The sequence below is a fragment of the Rasamsonia byssochlamydoides genome, assembly GCF_041956645.1.
Source record: "Rasamsonia byssochlamydoides strain NRRL 3658 unplaced genomic scaffold VTN77scaffold_10, whole genome shotgun sequence".
Taxonomy (NCBI): Eukaryota; Fungi; Ascomycota; class Eurotiomycetes; order Eurotiales; family Trichocomaceae; genus Rasamsonia; species Rasamsonia byssochlamydoides.
The window spans coordinates 479,009-497,185 of record NW_027192393.1 but is presented as its reverse complement, the minus strand read 5'-3'; the positions used below and the strand labels follow the sequence as shown (position 1 = coordinate 497,185).

The 18,177-nt window shown below is 48.0% G+C and overlaps 3 protein-coding genes across 3 annotated transcripts; 1 reads left to right on the top strand and 2 right to left on the bottom strand.

Moving 5' to 3' along the window:
* Positions 1 to 350: 350 nt before the first annotated feature.
* On the bottom strand, positions 351 to 1,826 carry VTN77DRAFT_501 (uncharacterized protein; the record flags this gene model as incomplete). The annotated part of the gene is made up of 2 exons (XM_069421133.1): positions 351 to 1,283; positions 1,353 to 1,826. 2 exons carry the CDS (start codon positions 1,824 to 1,826, stop codon positions 351 to 353), a joined length of 1,407 nt encoding a protein of 468 aa, XP_069280562.1.
* Positions 1,827 to 4,125: 2,299 nt separating this feature from the next.
* Positions 4,126 to 4,599, top strand: VTN77DRAFT_500 (uncharacterized protein; the record flags this gene model as incomplete). Its single annotated transcript, XM_069421122.1, has 1 exon — positions 4,126 to 4,599. One exon carries the CDS (start codon positions 4,126 to 4,128, stop codon positions 4,597 to 4,599), a length of 474 nt encoding a protein of 157 aa, XP_069280561.1.
* Positions 4,600 to 5,468: 869 nt separating this feature from the next.
* On the bottom strand, positions 5,469 to 10,478 carry VTN77DRAFT_499 (uncharacterized protein; the record flags this gene model as incomplete). The annotated part of the gene is made up of 2 exons (XM_069421109.1): positions 5,469 to 10,330; positions 10,415 to 10,478. The coding sequence occupies 2 exons, from the start codon at positions 10,476 to 10,478 to the stop codon at positions 5,469 to 5,471; spliced, it is 4,926 nt and encodes a 1,641-aa protein (XP_069280560.1).
* Positions 10,479 to 18,177: the final 7,699 nt, after the last annotated feature.

The following is an 18,177-nucleotide window of genomic DNA, read 5'->3' as shown; positions in this document are numbered from 1 at the left end:
GGCCCTTTTTATAGGCCTGAAGGGCCAATTGAAGACGTTCCTCCCTAGATATATCGGCCATTAGGTGGTGGTGGGTGGTGGTGGTAGTAATAGTCAAAAACTCGGTGTTGGTGTTGTGGCTGACCAGCTCGGTGGTGGATTACGTTAAGCTGGCTGCACCGAGATGAAATGAAATGAAAAAGAAAAGGAAAAAGAAAAGAATCAACCCAAGAGAATTTCCCCAACGCCATCATCCCTCCCAGAGTCATTGCAGACATGTAGGCATCTAGAACAGCCTGTATATGTGTGAACAATATAACAAACGATAAACACTCATAAATATATAGCCAGATAGATAGATAGGTATCTGGTCAACCCAACAACCAACTCTCATACGGCACCCCCCTCAACCTCTCCTCCTTCTCCCAAAAATCCCTCTCATACAACTCCGGCTCAAAGTCACACACCTCAGCATACCGCCTAATCAAATACCGCCAATAGCAGGCCTCCGCGGCGGGCGTGAGGTATCGATCACGGAACGTCTTAATGCTATTATTGGCGATGCGCTCCGCGACATCCGGGTGGTCGAGCAGATACTCGATTTTGGCCTCCAGGTCCGCGAAGTCCCGGCTCACTTCGACGTAGTTTGCTTCGGGGCCGGAGGGGATCAGGGCGCTGTGGTGCGCTTCGCGCCAGATGAGGGAGTGTGATATCACCACTGAGCGGCAGTTGTGTAGGTATTTGCCGCGGCCGGAGAAGGAGCGGCCTTCGGTGTGTGCGAGGAACATGTATCTGCAGTGGTCTTCAATCGGCAGCAGGTCGTTGTTGTGGTTGTACTTGTCGTTTTTGTCGTCGTCCCAGTCGACGGCCTTGACACTAGCCCAATGCTTCCCGCGAGTGGCAGCGAGCAGCTTACTGCGCAGCTCCGGCGCAGTAGCCAGACTTCCCCGCCAGAGAAGCTGCCTCTTCTTGTCTTGGAAAGCAAGTTCCTCATCAACAGCAGCGATCCTGCGTCGAACGTCCCTGTACGGACCAACCTTGACCTCAGGCCACGACCAGTACCCGAAATCAGGCATCAGCCAGACGGCGTGGTCGCCGTCGCGCTTGGAGTACGCGAAGATGGGTCCTTTGCTTGCTTCCTCGGCTGGCTCGTCACTAACGAAGTCTTCTGTAGTGAAGATGAATTCCACGCTGGGGAGCTCGGCCCGGTTAGGGAAAGCGATCAGCGCGCGATGCAGCGAGTGCAGCGTCGCTTTTGCGCGGGAGAAGGTGTAGGGCATGGCGCCGAAGGAGACTATATACAACTAAACAGACAAGAATATCAGTATACACTATCCAACAAGTGAATATACTAGAGAGGGTGTGACACTCACCTCCCCCCGATGCACAATAACCCGCACCATCCCATCGCCAACCTTCCGCGAATTGAGCTCCTTCCACGTGATCGGTCTGTTACTGCTCGTCCGCAGCGCAACAGACTTGTCGATTTCGACGAACAACTTCGGAAACGCGAGCTGGCACTGCGCGTCGGAAAGGCCGTAGTTGTCGGCGTCGCGGGTGGGGAGGAATTCCCAGGTGACGTTGCTGTCGATGTTGACGACAAGGCTGCTGTTGTTCTGTGCTGTCGATGGGGCCGTGCACGTTTGACGATCATCATATTGCGACGATGACGAGAAGATACCGTTGTCAAGACTCTTATAATGATAGTTGTAACTATAATCATCAAGAAAATGATTTCGCACCCCGTAGATAAGAAGCGCAGAGACAATCAACGAGAAGCACCCGCCCAGGACGAGGAAGCGGAGTCGAAGCGGCGATGACAGCGGTGGTAGTGATTTGGATAGCATCTTTATTGACATTTCCCCTCATGTGGGTATATACCTCTGTACGGAGTACACACGTATATAACACATACGTGCTCTTTCTTGAAACAAGAAGCAAGCAACGCTGGCTGTGTTGAGAGGACGATATTAAATCAAATCATTTCATTTCATTTCATTTCTTCAGCTTGGATAATGATTATAAAGTGCGTATGTACTGCGTACTCTGCACAGGTCAACAATAAAATAAACCAGACAGACGGGTGAAGTCGAGTCGCCCTAAAAGCGGGTCGCGGGTCGGATCATCATCGTGCGGGTGCGGGGCTTACTTTTTTTTACAAGCTTGTCCTATATTATTAGGAAGGTATTATTTAATTAGCCAATTACTATTTAATATTATTAATATGGTCAATAGCAGTGCCCTTTTTTTTTCTTTTTTTCTTTCTTTTCTTTTCTTGATTTAGTTCAGTTCAGTTCAGTTCTCACTCTGATGTCTCCGATGATCTATGTACTGTTTCCATGTAGATGGATTAGATTAGATAGACGATGGGTCCGTTTCTGGGGTAACAGATCAACAGGTTAAACTTACTGGTTCAAAGTTCAGGGTTCGGTTGGCCAAGACGGATCATCCATGGATCGATCATCCATCACTGGATCGGGAAGATATAGTATTAATACTAGGACATAAGTACCCGCAATATTATAATGGGCCAGGCTCATTTTTCCGCGCAAAAAAAAAACCTGTATATTTTAAAGGTTTATTTCTCAGCAAGATTATGTAGTAAGGGTATTAGAAAAAAATATATTTTAATTAGAAAATCAGGAAATCTAAATTTTTCATATATAAACTTTTCTAGTGAGTTGATCTCAGAGACTCGGTTTTGAGAGCAAAAAACAAGCTAATACTTGTTTTAGTTCATAATACCACCAGTATATTGCAGAACTACAAGATATGAGTCTTCCTACTGTTGGACAAGAAATTTACATGGAAAATTAATAAATATAAATGGAGTAAAACAAGTCCGGGATGACCTCAAGACTCGCAAGGATTAGAAAGAAGCTTGAGAGTGTATGCAAACAGATGTGAGTTATTTATTATGACACACTATTACTGTCTGTCACTAATTAGCCTTTTTTGGTTCTTTTTTTTTATAGACGCAAGGAGGGGAGAAATGAGACAAGAAGACTAGAAGAGAACAGAAGGACAATGCAGCTAAGAACAGTTATTAGATTGTGAAAGTGAGCAAAGCTATCCCCTAGGCCCTGTTAACATCTTGGCCATTAACTGGGTGACAATTCTAAGACTAGGTAATATTTACCAGGGCATCTCCAACCGTGCGTTTGTATGTACAGTACATGCAAGAGGGACATGCATGGGCTGAGTGACGACCTGGTTAAGGAACCAATAGTCAATCAGTTCTAATCGCCATTGTTTATCCCATATCCGATTCGTAGAGGAATAAACGTCCGAATCCATTGCCAACGAATGAGTGGAATGATATAACCGCTCAGTAAATAAGCATATTACGGTTATGCATCAGATGTTCCGATCACTGCATCAAAACATCGAGCTACTAGCGCAATGTGAAAAACAATCCAGTATTATCCCTGTTTGTACAAGTCATGACACATATTGTATTTTTTGGACCTCTCAAGAGCAGAACAATTGGGGCGACTCAATGACGTGTCGCCCCAGTCAGTATAGCTAAGTGGGCTTCAGCAATATAACAGCGCCCATTGATGACCTGGCCTGGGTTCTGTCGGCGTTCTGGGAGCTTGCGATCTGGCTGTGAAGCCTGCAGCTACCCGCGACAAAGGAAGGTGATGGAAATCTACCGAATATGGGGAATTTGGCTTTCAAAAAGCCTATGTTTCTGTTTTTCCTCCATCTTTCTTATTATTTTCTATAGAGCAGTCATTAGCCCTCCAATATGATCTCCTTCTAGTCTTCGACAGTATCATGAGCCAATCCTTGGCTGTTGAAAGTCGAACACTGAAACAAAAAGTCCAGCAGAAGCGGAACCAAAACAAAGAGCGATCTCATCAGCGTTGACAATACCATCTTCGTCCCGGTCACCCTGCGTTTCCCGCCTGGCGATACTACGAGTTCACCGTTATCACCAGCGAGATCCGTTCAGAACATATGAACCAGTCTTGATACCGAGTGCATATACGACAATGCTTAGACGGCTCGTCCTCAGCTCACTTGTGACGAAAAGTCGCATTTATTATTAATGTCACTAAGCATGTGACCAGATCTTTCCACAAAACCCCCTTCTACAGCAGCAATTGCGACTTCGGCAGCCCTTGCGAGTGCTCCGAGTGTATGGAAACCGCAAAGAAACCTATCTGCGAAATTTGCAAAATCCGTCCTACTACGACTCAGGCTTCCGAACGGTATCGCGATCGCAAAGGTATCTCGGGCTACACCTTTACATCTTTCTGCGAACCATGCTGGGAGGAGTACACAGAGAGGGAGAGAAAGAGAGAACGGGAGGAAGAGCAGGCGCTGGCCTCGCGCAAGGAGAAAGTGGACAAGATGTTGAAATATGTGAGGGAACTCCGGTCCACGGAACAAGTTCCCATCGGCTACGCCATTGAGAAGCTTCTGAGTAATATAAGATCCGTTAAGCAGACTGGCAACTCAAGGCGGTGGCACCGGCGCGAGCTTCTGAGAGACTTGTCCCAAGATCTACAAATTGTGAAAGTGCGGAACAGATACATGTGCAATAAACGGCGAGTTGACGCTATGGACTTTAAATTGTGGGCTTTCCGTCATTGGCCAGACATTGATGTTTGACATTCTGGATCTGTGAAGCCTATTTCCCCTCTCATTGTATGCAGTACTGAAGACCCTCGAGGAAGGTTAGCTTTGGGGTAACTTCCCTTACGGCCTGTTGGTGGTGGTAGAAATCTCGCTTCTGGCAGTGCGCCAACATTCCGACCTTCGCTAGGCTATGTTTCTCAATTCCTGGTAATGGCTGTGAGTATCCCTTTAGCAAATTATGTTCTTAAAGACTGTTCCCAAATCAACTAACCAGTTAACTACCTAGTTGGTAGTGATTATTATTGATGGAAATTTCACATGTCGACGATCGTAACCATCAGAATAGCAATAAAATCAAGATATACTACTTAGCAATATTGATATTCTGAAGGATCATTCCTTTCTCCGTCAGTACATACAGTACATACATGAGACAGAAAGTTCGCGATTGTATATCGAGTGAGTGAGCAATAGAACGGAAATCTATTCAGCCAGCTAGTCGGACGCCAGATATTTAACTATTAGGCCATCCGATCTATGTTTTCCTTTCTTTTTTTTTCTTTTCTTTTCATCTGACCAACAGTTATCAGTTATATACAGGTGTAAATACAAAACATGGGGTTGGCCGTTGGACGGAGAGCGTCGTTAGGGCGGTGTACAGTATATTGTATATGTTTATCCAGGGGTATCTCAAGAGTCAAAAGAAGGCAAGACAAGAAAATAGAAAAAAGAAGAACAGGGGGAAGAAAAAGGAAAGGAAAGATCGGGTTGGGGGTAGTTCCAACGTCAGGGCAACGTCCCGGATCTAAATTCAAAAATACATCAGAATACATCAAACATGATACAGGACCAGCGGTCGTTGACAGCATCAAAAGGGTATCTCATAAAAGGCAAGGCACAGACTATGGCACAGATCGATCGCCGGCATCCCCACTGCCGCCTCTGCCATTGCTATTGCTGCTGAAGTAGCTTTGGTCGATCTTCAAAATCCACTCGACCTTCTGCGCCTCCGTCCGCGCCGCAAACAGAAACGTGTTCTGCGGGCAGTAAATCGCAAAGATATTCGGACGCCCTCTCGCGTCCGCCCCCGCACCCGATCCATCGAGAAGACGCGCAAAGTCCGGCTCGTGGTCCACACGCGCATGCCGCAGATTGATCGCGTTGATCTCGTCCCCGTTCGGAACCGAATACAGGTGCAGGTACGGCCGCCGAAGCTCGACGAACCGTCGAACCCAATGGCTGCTGGTGTCGTCTGGCGTCAAGAGATAGCCCGATTTCAAGACCGACGGATTCTTCGACAGAGTCTGCACCGTCGCAACATACCGCGGTTTCGGCGGGGTATGGTCCGAGGCCACACTAGCATCATCCGGAGTAGACTCCTTGGCTGGCTTGGCAGACGCCGCACCGTTCGTGGGCTGCTCCGTGTTGCTCTTCACCAGAATAACCTCCGTCGGATCCTTTCTCGTCGACCACAGACTAAGATACTTCTGTAGCAGCTTGGTTTGCCGTTCCGACAGCTCTTGGTTGCGCATCGGCATCGATCGACCACTTCCCTTGGCCGGCGCCGCCACCAGGCTGTCCGCGCTAAGAGCCCCCCTGGCGGCGTCCAGCTCCGCCGCACGTTGCCGGCGTTTGCGAGTCGCAATAAAGTCACGAACGAGTGAGACTTTCCGCGGAGCCCAGCTCGTCAGGAGCTCCTCGCCCTTCACGTAATCGTTCTGCGTGTTCATCCGCCAAAGATCCGCAGCCCGTTTTGCAGAGACCGGACGAATGGCCACCGAAAACATGCCCACTGTCGAGTGCACCACTCGCGTCGAGTTCCAGAACTGCTTGAACAACGACTGCGGGCGGACATAAGCCCGTCCGAGAATCTGCAAGGTCTGATCGAGTTCGAAAGTGATCGGGTCCTTCACGCGCGAGGAGATGAGGTCCCAGCGCAGCGATACCTGCACACGATATTTGTCGGACGTGGTGCGATCAAGCAGCAGCGAACCATGCAGACTCGAATCCCATTGTCCAATGATAGTCACGTTGGACGTTCCATCAGCGTTATTTTTGGTCATGGGCTCCTGGACCAACCTCAACGGAACATCAGGTGTCTGCAGGTCCTGGTCCGGGATCTTGCCCCATGGGTCGAGCAGGCGGACTGATCCGATGCGGAGATTGGTGATATCATCCCACGGAAAACTCTCCGTGGAGCTGTGAGTAAGATGAATCACAACCCGCCGTTGCAGGCCCTGATGCAGCTGATACGTACCAGCGTCCAAGCTGCTGCTCTGCACGACCTCAACGGGAAGATACTCACCCGACTCTGCAAGCTCAAGGATCTGGATTCTCGCAAACACGTCATGACGCTCCTCGGAATAGAACTCGCTTTCGGCAAGCCGAGGAGTCTTCCGCTTCTTGGAAGGAGCTTCCGAAGAGTCGCGCATATCATCCCAGCTGAGGAGCTTATCCAGGTGCATCGTCGTGACGCGAGCGTAAATGCACACCTTCAATGTCGCAGTGCGAGGGCTGGACAGAGGCAGGCTCATGCTGTGGACACTCTCGAATCGAACCGGGTTCTCGTCAAATCCCTTGATCATCTGGGTCGTCGTAGCGCCCCCTTCCTCGGAGATACCCGGGACGAAGAGCTGCGCGTGGACATCCGTCCCTTCGCGTTCTGCAAAACCAGCCATGTCCCGCATCACCACGTTAAATTTCAATGTGGAAGACGGCGCTTGGGCAGAGGACGGTTCCAGTGACAGTCGAATGATCCCAATCACGCTCTGAGTGTAAGGGGAAATCACCTCGACCGAGAAGTCCTGAACGCGAGTTTCGAATACAGCGGTGAGAGGGATATCCGCATCACCCACGAGCGAATACTGCGCCGGACAAGTCTCCGAAAAGGGATTCTCCAATTTGAAATGCTGGATGTAGTCCGGGCGGTCGATATACTGATGCATCTGACGCATCGCCTGAACGCGACGCCGCAGTTTCTCAATCGACCAGAGATGAATGACACAGTGCTTGAAATCGATCACACGGACCCCGACACACGGCTTCTTCGCCTCGTCCAATGCGGTATCGTCCTCGCCAGCGATGCCATTGAGAACCAGGTCGTATGACGAAACCATGTTGTGGCCATTGTCGATGATGGCAAATTGGAAGACAACATTCTTGTCCATGATCTGACTCATGACCTGAGCCTCTTTCAGTAGAGACGCGTGCTGAAGAATGGACTCGGCCATGCGAACATAGTTTAGCCGCGACCAGTGGCTGAACACCGACTTTGCGATTTCGATTTCTCGTTCTTCAAGCCTGGCGAAGCCATTCTCATAGATTTTGGGAACAGGATGGCCCATTTCCTTGATTTGGGATTCAAACTCCTCTTTCTGTTTCCTGAGCTGTTCCTCGAACTCCGCCTTGGCCGTCTTGAGAGCCTCCTCCATGCGAGCTTTCTCTTGGCGCAATTCTTCCACGTCGACATTAGACGAAGCTTCGGCATTTTTCAACTTCTCTTGATATTCCATCTTCTTCTGGTCTAACTGTCGCTGCATATCGTCGCGCGCCGCTTGCAGCGTTGAATCACCGTGGGCCGCTTCCTCATCATCACCATGCCGAGGAGTGCCTGGCATGGTAATTGCGGTATCGAGCGAGAAGTTGTCGATGGTGCCGTTCGACATGTACTTGTCGCGGACGGGAAATGAGCTGAGCGAGTCCGAGTCTTCCTCATTGTCAACCAGCCCCCGGCGAACCGCTCTCGCCTTCTGGACATCGTCGAACAGGGCGTCCAACTCGTCATCCGTGAGATGCGATATTTTCGTATCGAGCCCCAGGATCGCACTTGCCGCTTCTCTGCGAGCATAGAACCAGTCCGAGTCTCGACCGCGCGTATAAGGCATGGGAGAATCAGCCCTGCTTGAATCCCCATCGATCTCCGACCCAGTCTTGCTCGTCATCCGATCATGAGACCTGCTAGGTGCTGGTGAGCCTAACTGACTGGTAGTGACGGAATGGCGTAGCAGACTTTGTTCCGCCCGTTCTGCACGGGCTTCTTCGGGGTGCTGGAAGCGGAAAATATGGAAATCACCCAGAATGACGCGGTAGCCACTTCGGAGACGGGTCGGCTTGTCGATGCGCACTCCATTCACCATGACCGCGGCGCCTTCGTTGGGCACGATTGTCACGACGTTGTCCACATTCTCGAACGTACAGTGGTGGTGGAGGATCTTGGAGCCGTTCAGTCGGATCTCCGCAGAATTCTCCGGATCCAATTTCCCCACTTTGGTTTGCCCCGGTTTGATGTTGTAGACGAGGCATTCTGTTAGAAGAGGATCATCACTGAGATTGACCAAGTGCGGCATCTTCTTGGGCGTGGTCAAGCCGACGAAGCCCTTCTCGATACTGATACCAAGCTCTTCGAGGGCGGCTTCACGTTCCCTGTGGATTTCTTCCGTCTTGGCCAGTTTCTCTTCCCAGGTCTGATTGAGGTCTTTGTAAAGTTTCTCGCTCTGGTTCAGCTGCTCGATAATCTCCGCCTTGCTGACCTTCTTCACGGTGCCGTCTGGTTGCTGAATAGACACAATCTGTTTCTCGAGAGGAGTATCAGGAGGGTAATTTTCCTCCACTGGAACTCCAGATCCCCCTGCTGCCGCACCACCACCACCGCCACCGCTCTCGAGTTTGCTTCTCAGTTGAGCCAGCTCCTCCTTGAGTTCTCTAATCATGCGGGCGTTCGGGTCTTCGTTGACCACTGCATGGTTCTTAATTCGCTTCGCAGAATCAGCATATCGCAGAGTACTGAGAGTCTCCTCGAAGTTGATGTCGGCAGGAGAAATAGCCGCAATCATCGCCGTCATAGAGTTACCTCCTAAGGAGTCCTTGAGCAGCCACGTAAGGACTGAGTCACGATAGGGAACCAGTGCATTGCCCTTCTTCTTGCCGGAAGAGAGGTCTGCAAGCGCAGCAATGACACGACCCAAGGTAGACAGAGAACGGTTGATTTCCGCTCCTTCCTTCAGTCGAGCGCCAGTAGCACCGGTAGACGTGGCTCTCTCCGAACCTGCCAGATCGACCAGACTGATTCTCGACACTTTCTCCGTGTCCATGTTTGTTTCCGCATCGTGACGTTTCTGTGTTAAGGTCAAGGTGAAGACGGCATGAGATCGACTGGATGTCTCATTCATGTTAGTAGCGGCGACAGTTCTGGCCTTATTACCTTCATCCATAAGGTGTTCGATCTCCTGGAACGAGCGCACCACGAGCTTGGCAAGATCTTCGACATAAGGACCAGTAGAAGGATGCTCTCGCACTTTCAAGTTCCCCTTTGTGCTTGGGTTGAGTAGATCCCTTACTCGTTCATTGTAAATTTCGAGATACGAAACTTCGACCGTACAAGTCAAATTCTTGTCTTCCTGCAAAGCCGCAATGCGCTTGAACATCTCCTGGCAAATATTCGGGATAACACCATGTTCCTTGCCATAGCCCATCATCGAATAAGACTTGCCAGAACCGGTCTGACCATAGGCGAAGATACAGTTGTTATAACCCTGAAAGGCATTGTCCAGTAGCGGTATTCCGAGGTCTCTGAAGAGATCCTCTTGTCCCGCATAGTTGGGCGCATTCCTGTCAAACGACCAGTACGATCTGTCAAATGCGAACGCTTTCGGTCCATCCACCTTCATGCCACCCTTACGGAGTTTCTCATCGGCGCCAGGGGGTGGGGTGATGATGGTCTGGTTGTCTTTCATCTGAACGATACATTTTGCGCCTCGGTCAATTTCTGGGAGAATAGTGAAAAGTCAGCACAGCAGGAGGAGGATAGGACGTCGAATGAAGTTGTAATTTTTTCGTCGATAGGACCAACCTCTGGCATTGAAAGGCCGCACCCTCACCACCACCTTAATATTTCCTCCGCCGCCTGGAGCCATGGTTACCCGTCTTCCATACACTCAGGACTCTTCAGACAATGATCGCAAGGCTCCGCGGCCCTCCCGGAGTCCTGGTATTGCGCAAGTGTGCCAATACGGCAGGACGAGTCGCGAACGCCGCGACAAGCGTCGCCTGCAGATGCGCGGCGATGGAATTGCCTCCCTGTATTCTCCCTTCTAGGCTGGCTGGGCGGTCGCCTCCGATCCTTCTCTGTGATACGATAACCAGGGCTCCGAGTCGGGGGTCAGCAAAAGCGTCATATATTGGATGCACGATGCCGGGCACGTCTGTATCCAAAGCTGGGCGGTCCTGGGAGTTGTCAGCGTGAAAATATCGTTCCTAAATATGTGTCCATGAAACTGCCGTTGCGGTAAGACATGAAACGCGTTGGAATGCAATGATGCGTCGTTGATGTTAATTGTTGATGCCTCGTCAGGAACGGCACGGGGAGCCACAGGCCCATGGAAGGCTCCCGAGTCCCGCCCGTGACCGAGCGGGACTCGGCGAGGTGATTAGATAAGCCGCATACTGTACGAACGGGTTCCCACAGCGATATGCATTGCATTTACGGAGTACTCCGTACGAGAGTCCTGGAAAGTTTCTGTGCCTTGCATATTTAGCTAATCACCTGACATTATTGTTGCGATGAACCGCTACAACTTTCTGTCAGATATCACCTGCTGTGGAGCTGGCAGAGGCAACATACACTACCTAGTCAAAAGTATTTGCGCACCTCCCTACCTATTTCCGTGCAAAATATTTTATGCTTTTATTCTACGACAAAAATTCTACAACAAAATTATATAGTAAGGAAATTATTAAAATATATATTTTAAGTAGAGAATTGGTGAAATAAATTTTATATATACAAACTTTTCTAATTTATTTAATTATTATAAAGTTGACTTATTTATTAATAGTAAAAATTAGGTAAGATTTCAGGCAAGATTTTACTTACTAAAATACAAAGATAGAAACAAAGAATTAAATAATTTTTACAAAATTTTTTTTTCTATATATATTTAGAGAATATTCTATATAATTTTAGTCCCAGATAAATGATATAAAAAGGGTTATTTCTTGAGATGAAACCTCAACAATATGTACAAAAACTTGTCAGCGCCTAGGAGTCCTACCTAGGTGGTGGTCATCTCACCCGTGAAGATGCAAGTACCTGAAAGTTGAAACAAATGAAGATGGAAGCTGATCGACCATGATGATTTTTAGGGGGTTAAAATCAGCCTATTTTTTCTAGTCTTGGTTCTACCAGCCTATATTTAACTAGCAAGCATCTATAGGAAGATCCAGACATTATAGGTATATAAGTACTACTTCTTATATAAATATACTCAATCAAAGACAACAAAACCCAGCAACACACTTCCAGAAAACAATGACAACACAGACGCATACACCCAACCTTTCTGAAACTCTCTACATATCATGTGAATATCTCAATTACTTTAAATATTTAATTTCGCCCACTAAAAAATCATCCCACCCCAAACTCAGGGCTTATAGGCCGAGCTCTTACATTAACTGGTGTAAATTTGCAAGAGGTCAAGGAATTCATTTCATTTAAATCCGATATTGTTTTGTGACCTCATCAACTTTAAGAAAATAACATAGGGTGAAGAAGGGTGAACTGATGTGGCTTGCTCACTTTTTTTTTTAACTTTTTTCTTGTTTTTGGTTGGTATGAATCTCTACAACGCAGCCTCTTTGCATTACTCGATTATTTTATTTGAGCAAATTGCGGGAGGTCAACGAAGGGGTCAATCTTCAATCTCCTTTAAGTCCAAACCTTTTTTTTTTCCTGGGCTTTCATGTAATTCTCTCAGCTGGATAGAATTTACCATTATTATTTCTTTTTTTTATTTCCTGGAGGAAACTAGCAGGATATATATAATATAATCTACATAATTTGCTCTCATTTTTCTTGAAGCATTATTACAAGAGATAAATAAAGCTGATCTCGAATCCACCATCCACTCACACAGCAACAATATTAATACAAAGAAAGAAGAATAATGACTTTTAAAGGCACTAGTTGACAACACCCTGAGAGCTGACTGACTAACTGACTAACTGACTGACTGACCATAACCACTACAAGACAAGACATAAATACGACAATCTCCTCAACTCAAATAATGATACACAAGTTGATGATACTAACAGGTATACTGTAAATATTCAAAAAAAAAAAAGGCAGCCCCCCCTCCCCCACCCACCCAACCGTCAACCATCCACCATCCACCCCACTCACCATTCTCCATTCTCGGGTTCGCCATTATTATTAGTATTATTATTAGATCTCTGACGTGGTCAACAACGGCCATCGATAATTAGTTACCGATCCACACACTGGAAATGAAATTGAAATCGAAACGTCGAAACCAAACCGGCCTGTCATATGCGGACATGTAGCTGCCTTTTTATTTTTCTTACCACTAGCATTGGATCCCCGCCTTGTTAAACTTATAGTAAATTGGTTGGCCCTGACAGGTTACCTACATTATCCTGTATACATAGCGGGCTTCCAAAACGCATATTTTACCGCTATCTATACATCTTGTCTTGTACATCTATATACCGTACTACTTTTACCATAGTATGCATATGTATGCGTCCTGCCCCACTGCACGTGTAATCGATGAGTTGTCATTGAGAAGGAGGGGGTTGGGTATATATATAAGTCATCCCTCCCCCGCCACTGACATACGTCAGAGAATTTTCCACTCAACTAAAAAAGGTGCCATGGCCTTCAGATTTTTTGATGGCAATCTGTGCGATGTTCGACCATCTAGAAGATACGAGGCAATATGATGCGATAAATGCCTTCATCAATAGTCACCTAGATGAGGTCATATATCTCTGCTGCCCAGATAGATTCTTAAGTGTAGGGATGTGCCCTCTTCTCCTATAAGTGCTATATAGATTAAGGAGATCTCCACAGCTTTAGCAAGAAGAGTTCATCTGGGCAGCAGATGTATATGACCTTATCAAGGTGACTATTGATGAGGGCGTTTATTGTGTCATATTGCCTTGTCTTGTATCTAGGTCAAATATCGCGCAGATTGCCATCAAAAGTCTGAAGGTCATGGCACTTAGTTGAGCGGACAATTCTCTGACAACACATTATTGCCATTGTACTTTCTTTGTTTTTTTTTTCCCTTTCTTTTTTATTGCCCTCTTTTTTTTCCCCTTGTTTGTCTACTGCCATCCCACTTGCAAATACCAGGTTCTCTTCGATCGACCTTGATAGCCAAATGTGAAATGAACACTCCCTACTAAGGAGTATAGGAAGTACCACAACTTCCCCATGAACTGCGTGGGGTTGTTTCTGGCTATGGTTTCCTGAGCCGATCTGCATGAATTCTCATATCCTACAAACATATAAATACCTCGACGTGAATTCTCACATCGAACCAGGTTAGACTAGACGCGTTTATTGTGACCGCGAGTCTCAGACGGCACCGTTGCCTTGGGGGTTGGTTATGTTGAGGATGAGGACAAGGAGGTAGGCCGAAATTCCATATTCGGACTGGTCGTAGTGAAAAATCGCACGTTATTATGCCAATAAAAAGATAACAAGGGCTGGAGAATAGCTGTTCGTGAGATCTGGCGTAGTCGTGCTGCATCAGCTGAAAGTATCAGGCTGAGAAGAGCCGATCGAGACCTCGTCGTCCCTGGAAGGTATATCTGTAATTGTAGGATTTTCTACTCAATAATCTGTATTTGAATAGTCGAAAATCGCTCTTCTGGCCAATGAAAGCAATATTAGCGTTTTTCCTCATGTGGATGAGCTCGCTGTCTCAGCTCCCCCTGAGAGGCTGTTCATTAACAGAGCTGGTCGCTACAGCGAGAGAAAAACAGAGCACTGGAATAAAGGTCAGCCCGCGGGTCCTGAAATGGCACCTTGCGGAAAATTATCCTGGATGAAAGAATCTGATTGACGGCCTGATAGCATAGACAATAAGCCTCACCAAGTGAGACATGGCGAGGCCGTTCCTCGCGTGTGATTACTCTGTTAGCTGCCTAGAGGGTAAGCGAGCTATAGACTTACTTGAGCATGATGCCTCCAGCTCGCCAGTTAGAAGGCCTGTCCTATCACTGCCGAAAACAGGATATCGGGATCCGATTGGTACGGAAGATGGGTCCAACGAGTCTCCCAACGTGCTTCCCCATCTGATCCCTCACTTCTGCTGACGGGTCCATGTCCGGTCATGTCCTCATTTCGTAATAGCCCCGTAGCGCGGACAGAGTCACTGGAGAGCCCACATGGAGCTGAACCGGAGGGGAGCCTGGGCCCGTATCGATAGTGGTATATTATCAGCTGCGGAAACCCCGACTCCAGGTCTGATTGGGCAGCTAGAGACAGACGCCACGGGCACGAAGTGACCAATTTGAATGCCTCTCAGGCGGGCAAGGTCTTAGTTTTGAGAGCTTCGATGGAACGTGCTGTTTCATTTCGCGCCTATGCGGAGTCAATACCGGAGGAAATACTACTTCCCATCGGCCTGATCCCTGCTGCTGATGGAGACGTTCGACACTCGAGTGTCCTGGCGCGGATGCAGCAGAAATATCCCGAGTATGACGCCTAAATTGGCTCATGCTACGGTCCGTAGTCCCCGAAATGCCATGAAGCTTATTCCCCGGTACCCATTCTCCGGTGGAGTGCAGCTGTTGTCGCTTTGCGAGTCTCCTCACCTCTGTGGTTGGATGGCAGATGGCTGCTTGAGTCAACGGGGCCTATCAGCAGTGTGACTGACATATATGACTCTATCCAATGACTCGATCGAACTGGCTTGTCGGCAGAGGCTGCTGTTGTAAAAAAATGAACAGATGGAGTCACTTCGGACACGACGCGAGATATGAATATAGTACCATGTGAGTAGACAGCAGCAATGGAACCAACTCATCACTTCTCTGGGTCTGTGGCTCTGATTCCAAGATCACCCGATAGCTACCTCACAAAAGATGTAGACGTGGGGATGCGCCCAGCGCGAGCGAGCGGGTACTTCGCGGAGCTTCATTGAACAGAGGAGCCATCGATAATCCCGGACAGACAAATAGTGCAACAAAAACACTATCAATGCGTCTTGTTCGAGAGGGGAAACGACGAGGAGATGATCAGAGCAAACCACGTCGCCTGCTGATACCAGCCGGTAGTCTTGTTCATTCCGGACATGACTCCTAACGCACCAGGGTGGAACTCGTGAAAGTGACAAAACAATCATATCTGCAAGGCTAACCAGGGCATTTTTTTTTCACCAAAATGGAAGTGATCGATCTGGAAGGTTGGTATTGGGAGGGAACCATGTGGATATAGGAAATTTTCCCGATTGCTCCCAGGGGGGTGTTGGGCGAAGACAGGAGGGAACCATGTACTGCAAGACCAAGCTTAGGAATGCGAATGAGAAATAGACAAAATCGGACTGGCATACAAGATTGACATCAGCGATGCCGAAGGAAATGAGGTTGAAGAGGGTAAGTGCAACTGTACTGTGTACTACCTACTTCCAAGGCGTACCTTAAGAGGTACTTGCCTACTGTAACTTTAAGAGTGGCTTGTGCTCGGGGTGTGGCTAGTTATTGGCGCAACAGATGGGAAAACTCATAACCGGCTCTATTGACGTAGTTTGATACTCTAAAAATATTTGGTTACTCATGTCTCGATTCTTTTTAAAGCTTATGAAATGAGTATATACTGGGAATCACAGGACCTGAGTCTTTGACCCGGACCCCCATCATTCTTCGAGACGATATTGGCTTTTCAGCGCGGACGACGCCGTGCAAGGTACCGATTTGTATATCTGTACGGAGTACATATATAACTAGGTACATTCATGTTTTACGCTACTTCACTCGGCACGCAACAGTGCCTAGATACTACATCCTCTATTCCCTGTAGTTAATTGCAGAATCCAAGGCTTCGCAAGCAAGAAGGAGCGGTGTCGAGTCTTCTGATATTCCGCAGCATACTTAGTTACTACTGTACAACCCAGTTGTGACACCTGACGTCAGCTGGAGGGGCTTTGAGGACATTGCGGGAATGGCAGTGGGCCCGTGGAACGAGCTTTTCAGCTCTTCCCGATGACTTCGCCGCTGTCATTGTCTGACCCTATAATTATTTGAATTATGAGCACCAATTTAAATGGCGGTCCGGTACTGGTCATTGCGAATTTTCTCGAAAAATAAAAAAGAGAGACAGAGTCAAGTGGTCAGTGCAAGCAGCATGAAGTGGCGCATGACGCATGTACTCCGTACGGTTCGCAGGTATACCGGAGATCTATTATCCAGCGGTCAAGATGAGATAAAAATGGAAGCAGAAAATCGGCGGCGGTAAGTTAGTTTGAAACCTGGCTGTGTGGAGAAGTCTGCAACTTAGGAACCTGGCGGTAATACCGTAAGGAAGCGAGCAATGTTAATAATTACTCATGTCGTGGAGATCTATGTCATCAACTGCAAAAACAGGCAATAGGGGTCGAGGTATGTACAGTACTCCGTACAATAAAATATATTCACACTAGCGATCTGAACTGGACTCAACAGTGTAGTTGTTTCTGGCGTCGCATTTTCCTCCTCCTCCCTTCGTCCGGGTCTGCTTGAGTCGGAGGATCATGGAGAATTGTCTGCTCGGAGTGTGCAAGGAATGCGACAGTCGGATCAGGTGATCGGCCGAATTGATAGACACCTCGGGAGCCGGGTGTGATTATTAACTCACCGAAGGAGGGGGAGGAGCGACTAGGGCCATGAAGGAAGCCGTGTTTGATCGTAGGTAATTATTTGTTTCTCGACTGCTAACAATAAAAATGATATCTACGACGTAATATACAGCAGGTACAACCCACCCGACTGGCAGTTGTTCCAACCTCAACATCCTTTGCATCTAACGTAGTAGTGCCCCAAGCTGGCCATTATTGTTATTATTTGCACTGAGGGAACGTGACATGGAGCTGATCTCCCAAAGCGGAAATTCAACCGAGGACCGATCACGAGATCTGCACGGACCTGTCGGACGAACAGGGCCCCAGCGGCGCATGGGTAGTTTCGTTACTGTCCGTATTATTACGGTAATTGACAGCCATTACGACCGATCAGTTGAATCAGATCTCACCTGTCAACTCATGCAGCGTCATCACCAGGCTGCCAGGGAGAGAACAGGGGCTGGTTGGGCAGTCTGTGATTAGTAGAGAGACTCTTCCAGGATAAAGTAAGCGGATTATGACAGAGCAGCAACCAGGTTCCCCGGTCGTATGTAGAGTCTTGGGCAGCCGCCAGTCCACAAGTCGACGCGCAGCAATCACGAGACTTGGGCTGGCCTTTATTAACTACTTCTTCTGTACAGAGTACAGTTCTCAGTGCAGTAAGATCATCACCACCAACATTATTATCTCTCACACCGCAGACCTTGTACTATGCGCATGCCCCCAGTTGGGAACAGGATGCAGGGCGATACGCCTGTGAAGTCACACAGTTTTTGGCGGGGGGTGCCGGGCTGATCGGATCGAAAAGGAAGGAGCGTCCCCTCGGCCCCTAAGCTACACCCATGTTCTCGACACCTTCCTTTTTCCTTTTTTTTTTCTTTTTCTTTCCCCTTTTTCTTTCTTTTTGGAATTTTTTTTCCCCGTTTCTTTCTTTCCTGCCCACTTATGCCAGCTCTCTCCGTCCTTCTCCGGATCGGCCTGTAGC